This window comes from Vipera ursinii (assembly GCF_947247035.1).
Source record: "Vipera ursinii genome assembly, chromosome: 3".
Taxonomy (NCBI): Eukaryota; Metazoa; Chordata; class Lepidosauria; order Squamata; family Viperidae; genus Vipera; species Vipera ursinii.
The window spans coordinates 81,224,273-81,240,139 of NC_139516.1; the positions used below are offsets into that span (position 1 = coordinate 81,224,273).

General features: G+C 37.7%; 1 protein-coding gene across 2 annotated transcripts in view; it reads left to right on the top strand.

Moving 5' to 3' along the window:
• PKN2 (protein kinase N2) overlaps nt 1–15,867 on the top strand; it is a 62,307-nt gene that overhangs the window by 35,198 nt on the left and 11,242 nt on the right. For both annotated transcript variants that reach the window (XM_083359309.1, XM_083359310.1), the window contains 12 exons: nt 565–710; nt 803–1,016; nt 2,829–3,014; nt 7,060–7,169; nt 8,872–9,015; nt 9,113–9,188; nt 9,450–9,624; nt 10,104–10,230; nt 11,872–11,999; nt 12,182–12,257; nt 12,459–12,550; nt 14,842–15,018. In XM_083359309.1, coding sequence (XP_083215435.1) covers nt 565–710; nt 803–1,016; nt 2,829–3,014; nt 7,060–7,169; nt 8,872–9,015; nt 9,113–9,188; nt 9,450–9,624; nt 10,104–10,230; nt 11,872–11,999; nt 12,182–12,257; nt 12,459–12,550; nt 14,842–15,018 — 1,651 coding nt within the window. The remainder of the gene's footprint in view (nt 1–564; nt 711–802; nt 1,017–2,828; nt 3,015–7,059; nt 7,170–8,871; nt 9,016–9,112; nt 9,189–9,449; nt 9,625–10,103; nt 10,231–11,871; nt 12,000–12,181; nt 12,258–12,458; nt 12,551–14,841; nt 15,019–15,867) is intronic.

Genomic DNA, 15,867 nt, shown 5'->3' on the forward strand with positions numbered 1-15,867 from the left:
TACTTTGTAACATTTAGAAAATAAATGCAGTGGATGTCTGCCCCCAGCAAGATGGATTTTTAAAGTTGATTTAGTTGGCATTTGCTCTGCCGTGAATCTGCTGGCAAGTGAAACAGCCATATTCAAAAAATCTTGGTGGACTTTTGTTAATGTGTAGCTGAATGTCACATTATGCTCTATACAGCTTAGAGAACTGTCCCTTGAGTGCTTAGTTCACTTCATTTATCTGTCAATCCATCCGATTTTATATGGCTGGTTAGTAAATCTGTATTAGACCTATGAAGCAGAAGCCATGGGATTGGGTTCAACTTGGACAAGATAACAGATGTGGCATCACAACACCAACTCTTCTTTTGTGTGCACATGCAACATTGGCACGCATACAAAAGAGGACAGACTTGCCTGCTTTAATGCCCTCACTCCCCAAGAAGGTAACACAAACTGTAATACATGTATTAAATGTTTTCTCAGTTTTGTGCCAATATTCTGGCTAGTGTAACATACTATGCTAATAGTTTGATATACTAGTTAGTACTAATTTTTGTTTATTTTTTGTATGTATAGCAAAACCTGTGATAAGCCCACTTGAGCTTCGGATGGAAGAATTGCGACATCATTTTAGGATAGAATATGCGGTGGCAGAAGGAGCCAAAAATGTTATGAAGTTGTTCGGCTCTGGAAAAGTTACTGACAGAAAAGCTCTTTCAGAGGTAATTTTTATGTAATAAGTGAAATTTGAATGTTATCATGTTAAAGGAGTTTTTCCTAATGGATTCTTTTTTCTCTTGTTTCACTGAATAAGGCTCAAGCAAGGTTTAATGAATCAAGCCAGAAGCTGGATCTCTTGAAGTATTCATTAGAACAAAGACTAAATGAACTCCCTAAAAATCACCCCAAAAGCAGTATTATTATAGAAGAACTTTCACTTGTTTCCTCACCAACACTAAGTCCACGGCAAAGTGTGATATCCACGCAAAATCAGTATAGTACACTGTCCAAACCAGCAGCTCTAACAGGTTGGTTGAGGCAGTAATAGCTACGTATTTTGTGTGCTTTGGTTTCTAACTTGAAAATATTTGTTGCATTAAAAAGAAACATTGCAGTTTTGTACATTTGGATGTTTTTTGAATATAAATGGGCATAGTTAAATCATAGTTAAATATGTATTATCTCTAAGAAAATGTGCAGTGGCTATATTTGGCCAAGTTCTTGTTTGCATTAATTACATCATAGCAAGCATTTTAGTTGCTTGACTAAATTCAAACTTTTAAAGGTGGTAATATTGTTTATAAAGATTATCAGTGAAGGGGAAATTTTTATTTTAATACAGTGGTCTCTACGTATTTTCATTATGGGACCCAGCCAATGAAACAGTCACTTATTATCTGATAAGTTAAAGAATTGCACTGTGTAACTTGCTAGAATCTGCAACTCTAGTTATTGCCTAAAGGACTCTAATTCAAAATGTTTGAATCATTTATTTAATGCATCTAATTTCTGGAATGTTTAAAAAAGTTTTTGTATCATTATTCCTTATATTAGAAAGAATCACAGTGAAATCTGGACATAACCTCATAGCCATTCAGTTCTGATGAGAATTTAGGTTTTTCCCTAAAACATTAAAACATAATAATATGAAGAGAATTTTAAACAGGCAGTGCATAACACTGTATCTCTCATTTACTTGTGCTAATGTGTTTTTAGATTAAAGTAATTAAATATAAAAATTAAGAGTAGACATTACAGAAGAAAAACTCTGCACGAGGGTTATGAAATTTGAGACGCTGTAGTCCAACAGTTCCCCTTGACAGTCTGTGCGTGCTTCTGTAATTGCAGCATTTCATAAAGGAAATAAATTCCAAGGTATCTTGTATGCTTAATGAAGATCTTAAATATATCCCTGCAGACTTTATTTGCTAACTTGAAGCAGGTGTTGAATAAAAACTCTGATCTTAAAATGTTGTTTACTAAATTATTTAATAAACAACCAAATTAGAAGCAGTAGCACAGCTGTTAGCTTATATTTCCCAAAATGACTTTAGTTTTTAAACTAAAGTTGTAGCAGGGATTGTTGATTCTCTGAATGTGCCTGAGTATTGTTTCTGTGTCCTCTCAAATACACAACAATACATTGATCAGCACAGGTTAAATATATGGAATCCCATTTTATCATTTCTCTCCATTATTATAGAATTACTAGATTGAGATTATGCAAAGATGGAATATAAATTGATTTCCTTTCTTCATGTTTTATCCACTTTAAATCAATATCTAAGAGAAATTGAAACATACATGGGTACATACCCACATACATATATGGATGCAAAATCTATCAACATACATCAGGTACCATGTTTGGAGAGGGATTCCTGCTGCCTGCATGGTTTGGCTTTTTTTGGGATGGGAGGAATAGTACATGAGGCAGATTGTTAGACAATTAGAATGGACCCACTAATACATTTTGTAAAAACCATAGTTCATTAACATTCTATAACTTGCTGTGTTGAGACATGTTTAGCAAGAACAGTCATAAAACTTCATGTCAGGTAAGCCCATTATGAATGCATATTAAAATTACTGGGACTTGCATCAGTAGCTGAATTCAGTTGATTTCAGTGGGTTTATTCTAATTTTGGATTCTTCTAGTTAAAGCTTATTTATTTAAGAGCTTTTGTACTGCCCCATAAATATGAAGTTTACAGAGTATTAAGATTCCTGCCCACAGAGAATGATGTTAATGACGCTGATGCCATTTATCAATTGCTTGTACTTGCTTAAGCTGGTGTTTTACCAATTATATGAGTTAAGACAATCTGATCTCATTTTAGGTACTCTGGAAGTTAGGCTTATGGGTTGCCAAGATATCCTGGAAATTGTCCCTGGTAGATCAAAAGCAACATCCTTCACTCTACCTGGATGGAGTCCAAGTGAAGCCAGATCATCTTTCATGAGTCGAACAAGTAAAAGTAAAAGTGGCAGTTGCCGAAACCTCTTGAAAACAGATGATTTATCCAGTTCAGTACCTTTTTTAATGGTTTTTTTCTTCTTTTTCAGAAACACTTTTACAAAATCTCTTAGGAAAAGTAACTATATGTAAAAATAAACTCAATTTAATCACATATTTGATTATGATTGTGTTTTAAGGTTGTGCAGTAGCTTGGATTTGAAAGTAAAAAGGCATGTAGAAGCACCCATTGCGCAACTGCTGAGATGGTCTGCCAGTCATTAAAGCAGCTATGCCCTTTTCTGGTTTCTGGATTCATTCACTGGTTTAGGGAGTTTTGTACCCCTGGCTCTTCAAATCCCTTGATTATTATTATAATTAAAGTTGCACTTCTGAATGTCAGTAGTTCTTCACAACAACTACGTAAGATAAATTTAAGTCCAATAATAATATAATACACAAAACATAATGAATTAATAATCAGTAAAATCCAGTTTTAGATGTCTTGGCAATCAATCCCATAGGAGCCGTGACCAGGGGGGCTTTTGCCCAGGTTCGCCTGGTGCGCCAGTTGTGACCCTACCTGGACTGAGATGCCCTACGCACAGTCACTCATGCGCTTGTGACCTCCCGGTTAGACTACTGCAACGCTCTCTACATGGGGCTGCCCTTGAGTACCACTCGGAGGCTTCAGCTGGTGCAGAATGCAGCCATGCAAGTTGTGATGGGGGTTTCCCGATACTCCCATGTAACACCTCTACTCTGCGAGCTGCATTGGCTTCCGGTTGCCCTCCGGGTGAGATTCAAGGTGCTGGTGATGACCTATAAAGCCCTAAATGGCTTGGGTCCGGGATATTTGAGGGAACACCTGCTGCCGGCATCAAGTTCCCTTCATCCTTTGTGCTCCCACAGGGAGGGCCTTATCAGGGTGCCGCCGGTAAAAGACTGCCAGCGGATGACGCCCAGGGGGAGGGCCTTCTGCGTGGGTGCGCCTGCCCTTTGGAACCAGCTGCCCGTGGAGCTTAGGACTGCCCCCGACCTTCGTTCATTTCGCCGGGACCTGAAGACCTGGCTCTTCGAGCTTTCCGGCCCAGGCTGAGAGTTTTAATTGGGGTTTTTATATTTTTTCAGGGATTGAATTTAATCTTTTAAAATTGATTTTTAACTTTTGTATTAAGGTTTTTAATTACCTTGTAAACCGCCCTGAGTCCTACGGGAAAGGGCGGTATATAAATTCAATAAAATTCAAAATCCCAAAGTCCCTCCCAAAGAATGTAGTCTTCGCTGCCCTTTAGAAGGCCATAATCGAGGGGGCTAGCCTAGCTTTTAGAGAGAGCGCAGGTGCCATGAATTGGAAAAAAAGTGATTTCTCAGTCACCATAGACAGAGCTACAAGAATGCAAACATTTCCATTGAGTGGAAGGTAATCTTCCTTACTCTTAGGTTTTCCTTCTGGAAAAGTAGGAGGGCTTTTTCCTTCTCAACTCTTACACTGAAAAACAATCTTCCATTCCAAAAAAAAATGAAAGTGCAGCGGCAGAAACCATTTGTCTATCTTGCTTAGGAGAATTTTCCCACTTTTTTTTTTCTTCTTCTTCTTCTGACTTTGCAAACTGGACCAGGAGGCATTTCGACCATGGTTGTAGGCTCTCCAGAACACCTCATGATCACACCAGAGTTTACAGAATCTGGAGTGTGGCCCCCGGCATAAGATGCCACAAATAACGTGAGACAAGCCCATGGAAGGCATGGACTCTCTGTCTTGGTCCCAAGGTATTGTAATCGCCCAACCCCCAAAAGCATACTTTGGGGGTCTCCAATACCAGTCCAGAGACCAGATCAAGGAGCCCAGAATTTACCCAGGCTATTCCCACATCCTGTGCCCTTAGGCCTTCATATCCAAACCACTGCCATAGTATAGTATATTCATGCAGACAGATGTCTTGAGCAATTTTTTCTATCGACCCATGAATTTTTTTATTATTATTATATAATTCCAAAAGTACTATTTCAAGAATCACCAATAGTAATAATGGTAATAATCTTCATTTAAAAAAAACAAAACTAGGTTGGGGGATGTCCTCCCTACAGTTGGCCATGCTGGTTGGTTCAGTGCAGTGATGTGCAAAATATTCCAGGAAGCACAGAATATTTATTTATTTATTTATTTATTTATTTATTTATTTATTTATTTCTCTGAAGCATGCCTGTCTCGACTGTTCTGGGCTGGCTGTTTTGTGGAAGTAATGTTTCTGGGATATAAATCTAGCCCTCTATCCAAATTTTGGTAGATGTCTAGTATAGTACAAAAACCATCATGAAGGGAGAAGACAGTCTTGCTCACAAAATGGAATGTTTTGTATATCCTTAATTTGATGATGTCTGAAGGGCGGAAGGTTCTCTTTTCAGTTGGGAGCCTGTGATTGGGATATTGCAACTAATAAAGCATGGGCCGCCACAGAAATATTGGAACAGTTCGGCTACAATTGGATTTTAAAATGTAATGAATGAGAAAATGAATTATATTTCCCTGTTGATTCAAAGTACGTATTGATTGAACCCTCCATGATTGATGAAATTAATAGCATAAAATCCAAGTGCTTTTTTTTTTACAACTTCCTCACTGCTGTCTTCTTTTCCCACCTCATCGTGATAATATTGCAAGAGAGGGCTAATAATCTGGACTCATACCTATGCCCTGGTATATATAGAATTGCTTAGCAAGAGTCCCAGCATTCACGGTGCAAATGTAGAAATTGTAGAGTACACAGGTATTCTTTGACTTATGACCACAGTTGGGACCAGGAATGTCATTGTAAGTCGGTGCAATCAGAAAGTGAGTCATCACGCAACTTCAACAACTTACGATGGCAATCCCCATTGTAATTAACTGAGAATCATGGGTTGTTAAACAATTATCCATCCCAATCCAGTTTGATCCCTCACAGCCCCAAGGGACTACTTCCAACTACCGCTGTCTCTCCCCACCCCCATCTCTACCTTTTAGCTTCCTGCACCCCACCTTGTGGGTCAGCAGGCAAGCCCAAAACCAGAAGCAGCTCTGCGGCTGCTTGCCGTGCCCCAGGAATCTACAGGTGCAGCAAGACAAACATTGCTGCTGACAAGCGAACTTCTTTTCACTTCCTGTGTGTGCCTTCTGTTCTTTAACATTGGGCTGGAAAAGATTACTTCACAGCACCTCGGCCATTCCCCTTCAGTCAGATGAGTTTAAAATTAACTTTGGCGCCCCTTTATTTTTCTTACTCCTAACTTCCTCGTGCATTGCACCTGGCCTCCAGACTGCCTCTTCATCCGCTGTGAAGTTGTATCTGGAAGTCAGAAAAGCAAGTGCGACACTAGGCGAGAGTAGCATGTTGGGGATGCCCTGCCAAAATCCCCTCCGGCCTCCAATTTGCTTGCAAGGGGCAGGCTAATCTCTAGCCAGCCTCCATGTCCCGATCACTTTCTAACTCCGATCCAGAGCTGATCTTTATGAGTAGGGAAAGGAGAAGGCTAGAGGTGAGAATGCCCCGGGTTCAGGGGCTGCGGGCTGACCCGCAAGGCAAAGGGCAGGGTGGACAAAGGGCCGAGAAGGGTAAGGTGGACAGGTGAGAAGATTTGGAGCACCCCTGCAGTCCTGAGTTCTGGTGGCCTGCACAAACACCCAGGTTTTGTTCACCCACGGGGGAGCATTGCAATGGCTGAATTTCAAGCACAGCTCGTTAAGTCCATTTTTCAGCAGTGGCGTAACCTGGTTCTAGGCGGAGGACTGTCAGTATGTGGAGAACGAGGAGCCAACATTTTATCTTTCTTTCTAGGAAAGGTTGAGAGAGAAAAAGGAAATGAGATGTGGTTTTTTCTACTGAGAGAAGGGGGGGTGGAAACGCAGTGCCATAGTTTGGAAAGCATTTGAGCTTTGCACACAAATGACTTTGAACATTCACACGGAGAATTTTCGTCCGCCATTATTGCTGTAGGTTAACCTAAACGAAGATTGTAATTACTCTTCAGACTAAGTATTTCCAAGTTATTCCTCATTATCAGGGCTGCTTCTGTTACTGTTTTTGGAATGTCATTTTAGCATTCTAAACTGAATTTATTTAACTTGCTTACAGATGAAATCTGTGCTGTTTTGAAATTGGACAACACTGTTGTTGATCAAACCAGCTGGAAGCCTATTTCCAATCAGTCCTGGGACCAGAAATTTACGCTGGAGCTAGACAGAGTAAGGACCTCTTTAATACGTTTACCAGGATTGCCAGTTGAGTAAATTGCAGCTCATGCCTAGAGAGAAATTCTGACTTGGAATAGGTAGCTTCCCTTTCCTGAACAGAATAGTGCATTCTAGCCTTTCCTCTCCCTGAAACAAGGACAAAAATTTGAGATGGTACTTACATGAGCAGAAGCACATTCCAGTCATACAATCTTTGGTATTCTGCATCACTATCCTGGTAGCATTTGCAACACATCATTTTGAAGTGCTTGTGGTACTAGGTAAAGTCCTGTAGTAAAAACAGTGTAGAGGATTCGAGAGATGTTTTAACTAATTGTACGTACTGTTGTAAATCAATTGCAACTGTTGAAACAATTCATTCTTGGAGTGAAGTTAAAATGCTATAAAATGTAGGTCGTAAGTTTGGGAGCCTTTCACAAGAAATTTTAGTGACCTGTTTATATATTTTTTTTTTCAATACAGAGTATGCTTTTGGCATATAGAGATTTTTTTTAAAACAACTTTTTTTATTTGATGAAGTCAGGAAATAGATTTCCTGAAACAGAGACAAAAAGATCAAGTTCTTGACTGTGAAAATAATTTTTCATATCTAGTCAATCAAACAATCCTAAAATAAACAACCTCTTGCCTTGCCAAAGTCTGTCAGCCAGTCTGCGTAAGACAGTGGAAGGCAACTGACATTTGGCATGTTTACAGACGCTCTTCTCAATATGATTTTTTAGCTTTGCTCATATATACTTAAATCTACTCCAAATGCATGTATGGGGTATGAGTTCAGGGCAAGACATTTTTTAAAAAAATAATAATAATAGACATAACATTGAACTGTATGTTAAAATCCCGCTTAAGTTTTGATTTTCTCTTTTGTGGAAGAGGTCTAAGTAGCAGCTAGGTTGAACGTTCAGAACATTCAAATTAGATTGACAAATAATATGACCTAATCTGCATATAAAGAGGCCTTGGGCCCATTGAGGTCATGAGAAATGGTTCTACATGTTACATAATGGGATACAATATCTGTGATGGAAAGGGTTTGGGAGGTAGAAGAATGGGAAAAACAACAAACTGAAATGTAGCTATCCTCTATCCTTGCATCTTGTTTAGTATGCCTACACACACGTTATTAGTCTTCACTGTAAGATAAACTGTTGCTTTTGAAATTAATATAGAGTAGTTTACATTTATCCAACATTAGGACTACGGATCATAAATTATTCTAGCCTAACCTTCCACGTGCCAACCCAGCTTTTATAGGTTCGAGCTTTTTGTGTTAGTTATTTTTTAAAGAGTCTCAAACATTTTGAGAATTGCAGAAATAATATCCTTTACATCTTAATTATGACGGATTCAATACATGGAAGCAAAAAAAAAAGATTCCTTTCTAGTCTCTGATGATTCTCCTTAAAATCAGTAACAGCGTTGGAATTTTTTATCACATTGTTGGCCATTCATTTCATGGATATAACTTCTGAGCCAGTTTATGCAGTGCTGCACTAGCTTGGAAGCAGCAGGTAAATAAATAAATGAATTAATTAGATCATGTGGGCAGAAAAGCAAGGTGGTTTCTTCCATTGTCAAAGCCGTCTATTCCCAAGCTAGGGTGATTCTGGTGTTAAGAATATTTCCAGCTAGGTCTGCTCAAATCTGGTAAATACAAAAACTGAGCATGGATTTATTTCTTATTATTCTTCAGTCACGTGAGTTAGAGATTTCTGTTTATTGGCGTGATTGGAGATCTTTGTGTGCCGTGAAATTTCTGAGGTTAGAAGACTTCTTGGATAATCAGCGACATGGAATGTGTCTGTATCTTGAACCTCAGGGTACTTTGTTTGCAGAGGTAAGGGCAAATCCTTTTAGTAAGTATTTAAGTCTTGTGAAGCCCTGTTTCCAAAAAGTATTAGTCTGCATTCTAAAACCTATTGCCTGAATTGCAGGTTACGTTTTTTAATCCTGTTATTGAAAGAAGACCAAGACTTCAGAGACAAAAGAAAATTTTCTCCAAGCAACAAGGTGAGGTGTTTTTATAGCTTTAGCACTTGGTCCTAGGATTAATAAAAATTGATGCTTATATGTCAACATTTCATGTAAAGATAATTCTTCACAATTTGTCAACAAGGCTTTAATAAGAAAGTACAAAAGAAAATAGGAAATACGGCATGCACAGCTTATCCATCACAAGTAATAAATGAATGAATATATGAATTCTCACTTAGTTATAGCTTTTGGTGATAAATAAAGAAATTACTTAGGCTTTGTTTTCTTTATCCACAGGCAAAACATTTCTCAGAGCTCCGCAAATGAATATTAATATTGCCACTTGGGGAAGGTTGGTGAGAAGAGCTATTCCAACAGTAAATCATACTGGGACCTTCAGCCCTCAGGCCTCTGTGCCTGCTACAGTATCAGTAGCTGATGCTCACATTTCTGGATTAGGCTCACCAACTAGGTAAGTGAACGGCTAAAATAATGGGACAGATTTCAAGTGTTTATTATTTTTTTTTTATTTTAATTCCATTTATATCCCGCCCTTCTCCGAAGACTCAGGGCGGCTTTACAAGTTTAGCAGTAGCCTTCATTCTATGTATATGCCTGCTTATTAGGGCTTTCATACACCCCCCAAGCGGCATTATTACAAAGGCAGCTTAATTGCCCCCAACAATCTGGGTCCTCATTTTACCTACCTCGGAAGGATGGAAGGCTGAGTCAACCTTGAGCCTGGTGGGATGCAAACCTGCACTAATTGCAGGCAGCTGGTGTTACTTAAGGAGGCATTAGCCCACTGCTCCACCATGTTCCTGTGAAACATTTGCAATGTAAAAAGAACCAGATGCTTATCACTGGATTTTTTTTTTTAAAAAAATTGAATTGTGTAGAATTCTGCTCATATGGTCAACAGGCTTACAGTCAACTTTTTTTTCCCCGAAGTGATTCCCCTGTAGGTAAATTGGTGTTTGAACTTGACCCTGAACCCACCTGTCCTCCACGGGTATCTTCTCTTGGAGAAATCAGCGAAGCTTCACCTGAACCGAAGTCTCCACCTACTCCCACTCAGGCAAGGCTCCTCGTTGAGAATTTCTGTTGCAGTTTCTTTGCTTGATTGTTGTGAGCTGCCCAGGATTATTGAGAATTGGGCAGCTTCCAAGTTCAATAAATTATTGCCATTGTTTTTAATAACGCTTAATTTACTATGTATTTTTTTTTTAAATGCAACCTTAAAATAGAATAGGATGTATGAATGTTCTTTTCTCCTTTTTTGTGGTCATTTTGAGCGATGTGTTTAGGGGTCGGAACATTTGGATGCAAACTGGTGACGTCCATGCTCAGGGCCCTTGTTGCTCGTTGAACTCTGACAGACGGAGCTTTTAATTCAGTCATTGACCAATAAAAATACAGTAAATAAAATGAACAAGACCTAGCTGTCCCTTAACAACCAGAACTATAAGCAACCATTTGTGGGCGAACGTTACTCATAATGTAGCAAAATTTTACTACTTTTAGAGAAATAAATTTTATCTTTATTATTTAATAGAAAGAGCATATAAAGGCTACTGGGGTGCCCCAGAAATTTAAATAAAAGAGGTACAATCGACTAGCGGCAAATGTCCCAATAGACCTCTCAGTACAGAAAAACATGGGCTATGGTTTCTAGGGGACCCATGTCACAAGGCAATATCGGGTTTCAAATGGGTTTTTTTGCCTATATTTCCTTTCCAGGACAGCTGTGCCGAGCTCGTATTCTTTGTAATTTGCACAAAAGCTGATCATTTTCTGTCTGCTAAGCCAACTTCATGGGTTTGGTATCAAGAGGATGAAATTAGTAGAGGTCCCCAAGTACGCCACACTAATCTCTCAAAGAAAAAGGAAGAATATCAATAAATTAAATAAATTCATGGGTCTCAGTGTTTGAAAAAGTGTAATCATGAAGCTGTTGTTTCCTATAAATGACTGCTTAAATAACTGCTTTTGCATGTCTCCTTCCCTTATAATTTAGCTGGTTGCTTGATTAAATTTGTATTGCACGTGTGTGTGTGTGTGCGCACGCACACACACACACACACACTTCATAATGGAGACCCTTTAAAAATCTAGTCAAATAAAAATAGTTGCCAGCCATATTGGAAGAATGTTGCAATATTTGGAGGGCAGCACCGAGAATGTTCAGGTGCATATTTTTGTGGTGGTGCATATATGGCAAGAGAGAGACAGTCAAGTCTCCCATAAGAGTGTGCATAATATTTTAAAAGATGGCCTAAAAGAAGCTTATAAATAACAATAGGCCCAGTCATCCATAGCTGTAGTAATGTTCTTTCAATATATGGCCATAAAAGAGAAGCTTCCATAATGGAGAAATACTTAATAGTTTTTCTTCTTTGTATACAGTTCATGTGAATAAGAGATAGATATGGATATAGATGTACGTAGGTTTGTAGGTTAGGTATGTATAGGTTTGTATGTAGGTTTGGGGAGCTTTCTAGATTGCCTTAAACTTTTCCTGTTTTGGGATCTTGTTAACTTTCTTTATAGAAGCGTAGAAATGTAGCAAAAGTAGTTTTTATAGATGATTTTTCAAATTATGCCTCTGAAAAACTACCACTCTGGTTTTACTTTTCTAAATTAAGCATACTTCTCAAATTTCTGGTATATTTTTTTTAATCTTTCTTTTTTTTTTTTTTTGTTTCTCAAATTTTCACAGGATGCGGAGACATTTGATTTTGAGAATAACACAAATAATTTTGTTCCAAAATTTCAACCAGAAATTATTTGTGAGACTCAGATTTCAAATTCTGATACTGAGTATAAACAAATACCTGAAGATAGAAGGTAAGCTGTTTTGCTTTTATATGACCATAGATCTTCATGCTGAACAAGGCTATGCAAAAAATTCTGCTTTGCAGATGCATTGATGGGAACCTTCCCAGAGAATGCAAACTGCTTTGCCTTAGTATTCTCAAGGAAGGTTGGATTCTCATTTTTATTTTTATTTTTAAATTTGTGTATTTCAGAATACAACAGAGATTTCAGTTTAGTTTACAAGATTTCCGATGTTGTGCTGTTCTGGGTAGAGGACATTTTGGAAAGGTACCTGTGAGAGCTAAAATTGCAATTTTGTGTATTTGTCATACTTCTGTATCTGCATAGCTATGCTTGAGGCCCACTTGATTTTATATGTTTAGAGAATCTGTGTGTGAATCTGTGCCCATTTAAAAATGATAAATCTAAATGAAATATTAAACCAATAAGATTTTTTAAACAATAAAAACACGCTGTTTTGTATTTCAGGTCCTATTGGCTGAGTATAAAAACACTAATGAAATGTTTGCTATTAAAGCCTTAAAAAAAGGAGACATTGTTGCTCGAGATGAAGTAGACAGGTTGGTATAAAGGAGAGCAATAATTAAATATGAATATGTTTTTAATTGTCTCAGTTTTAAGTTGTTATTCAGAAACAGACTGGAATTGGGGTGACCAGTGAAACGGTGAGATTTGTGGATGATGCAGGTAATAAGAAATTATAGCAAACGGTTCCAAAGGAATTTTCTAAATTTATGTGAATTCTCATTGAAAAGATAAAGTTTATTGTATAAAGTGACATATGGTAAGAAAAAACAACAACCCTGACTTAAAAGATTTTCCTGCAGAGTTAAACACTTCAGTTAAAAATATTGGTCCAGTTTGTGACTACTATGAAAAAGGCATCCTGAGATTCGTTATTAAAAAAATAATGTTAAATTGTCGATATTATAGTCAGTTTATGCAAATCTTTGGACAAAGTTTTATTTTATTCATACCTTTAGTCATCACACATTTTAAAAATACTGTAGAATAAAATAAATTGTAGAAAAAGATAATTTTAAAAAATTGAGTATATAAAATACTGCACTACAGTGTTTAGGTTTCATTAACTTAGAAAAATGCAAGTACATAAACAATTGAGTTAAATAAAAACTAGTGTGCTCTGGGAAGAAAGAATTTTTCCTTTTTTTCTTATTACTACAATCAAGCTGGATGATCAGATAAGAGGATAAGGGTTAATGTTGAATTGGTTGTTAGAACATTTGCTGATAATCGCCCATTTGGACAGTTTTAAAAGCAGAGGAATTCAGGGTAGAGAAGATTAATGACTGTTAATGATGACAATTATGTATTATATCCAGTATTAGAACCAATGGGATTTGCATTCTGGCCTTCTATGAATGAAAAAACATGCTGGAACATGCTGGTCAATTGGTCTCCATTGGTTCCTTTTACTGTAGGAGTGGCTAAACAAACATGTTGGATGACTTTATGAAATACCGTAAGCACTAAAGTTACTGTTACTTGCACATCCAGGCTTCTTTTATATTATCAGGAGGATCGCATGAAGCTCTAATAATACTGTACAAACAAACATGAAAGTTCAGAAAATCTAAAAAGGGGTTAATACTTTTTTTAATAGAATTGTATATATGTATATATAGTGAAGAGGGACGCGGTGGCTCAGTGGGTTAGGACACTGAGCTTGTCGATCAGAAGATTGGCAGCTTGGCAGGTCGAATCCCGAGTGCCGCGTAACAGAGTGAGCGCCTGTTACTCGTCCCAGCTTCTGCCAACCTAGCAGTTCGAAAGCACGTAAAAATGCAAGTAGAAAAATAGGGACCACTACGGTGGGAAGGTAACAGCGTTCCGTGCGCCTTTGGCGTCTAGTCATGCCGGCCACATGACCACGGAGACGTCCTCGGACAAGCGCTGGCTCTTCGGCTTTGAAACGGAGATGAGCACCGGCCCCTAGAGTCGGAAACGACTAGCACACATGTGCGGGGGAACCTTTACCTTTACCTATATATAATATATATACACTATATATGTAATATATACACTATAGTGTAATATATACACTATTTACAATTGTATAGTGTATATATTTTTCTATCTTTTATATGGTGTGAACTGATATGACCTCGAACCCATTATTTGTAAACATGCATATTTGACAATATGTCTAACAGAACCTAATTACAAATAACTGTAGGATGAGAGTGTAAAGAAAACTAAGCATGTGTCAACAGGAAATGGCATCAATCTGTTATTGTGTTAACAGCTGTTTACCTCTTTTTTTCAGTATGTACAACATGAGTATATACTGTCCTCTTCCAGGAACACAAATTTAATATTTATTTGCATCACTGTGGAAATTCTATGAGCCTGAATGCTCTTTTCTATAGATTATTTACATGTATACTTATATATGTCTGTTATACTGGATGTAGTGCAATGTAATGTAGTATAGCTTAGTATGTAATTAAAATACAGTATCATTTCTGCTTTATTCGTTTCTGTCTGTTGGAACCATGACAATAATAATATGATATAAATATATATAGTCTAAGCTTCTGCATTTACTTTTCAAGTATCTTTTTGCCTAGGAATTACAGCTTTTTGATTTACCTGGGGATGGACACCGAAAAGGCATTAGGTGTATAATTATTATACAATAAGCCTCTAAGGCCTGTCTTTGGGAAGCTTGATTTAATTATGTCATTTATTCCAGCCATGTGTTTTTGATCTTTTATATAAAGTTACATACATTGATCTTCTGGATTTTTTTTTCTTCTGACTTCTTTTTCTGATATACTAAAGATAAAATAAGTCACATTACTTTTTTTTTCTTTCTTTCTGCTCTCAGTCTCATGTGTGAAAAGCGAATTTTTGAAACTGTGAACAATGTAAGACACCCGTTTTTGGTGAACCTCTTCGCCTGTTTTCAAACCAAAGATCACGTGTGCTTTGTAATGGAATACGCTGCTGGCGGGGATCTCATGATGCACATACACACTGATGTCTTTTCTGAACCCAGAGCAGTGTAAGTTTTGAGCCTAATCGATTTTTGGAACTTGCTAGTGAGAATAATGAGGACTAGTGAGAACATGACTTTGACTTCTTGCTTAACTGTGTTTAGATTAGAAGACACCTCACTCTTCCAAAGTTAGTTTAAGTCGGTAATGATCAGCTGTAACTTTGATGAAGGCATTTCATTTGAAATTTCAATGAGAGATGTCCTATGAGACGCTTTGATGTTTTTACAGTTTTAATGCTTTTTACTGTTTTTATTGTTTTAAAATGTTTGTAATATAAGTTTTGAATTGTGAGCTGCTCAGAATCGTTCGCTGAGATAGGTGGCTATAGAAATCAAATATAGATAGTCCTCGACTTAACGCCAGAGAGGAACTTGAACTACTCATAAAGTGGCTAGGCCCAGAATCCGCAGATCGTGTGGAAGGGCTGAGTGTAGCACACGTTGACTCCCCAGACACAGGTCTTGCTGCTGCATGGACAAGACTTGACCGAACCTACGGAAGCCCAGAAGCGTTAGAGGCTGCCTTATACATAAGACTATATAACTTTCCAAAGATAAGCAACAATGACCATTATAAGCTTCAGAAACTAAGTGATCTTCTCACTGAAATAGAATCGGCAAAAAAAGACCCACGTCTAGTTGGTCTACGACACCTGGATTCCTCCTTCGGTGACTTATAACCATTTGTAGTACTTCCATGGGCACATGATCAAAATTTAGATGTTTGGCAACTGGCATGTATTTATGACGGTTGCAGTGTCCCAGGGTCATGTGATCCCTTTTGCGACCTTCTGACAAGCAAAATCAATGAGGAAGCCAGATTCACTTAACAACAGTGACAAGAAAGGTTGTAAA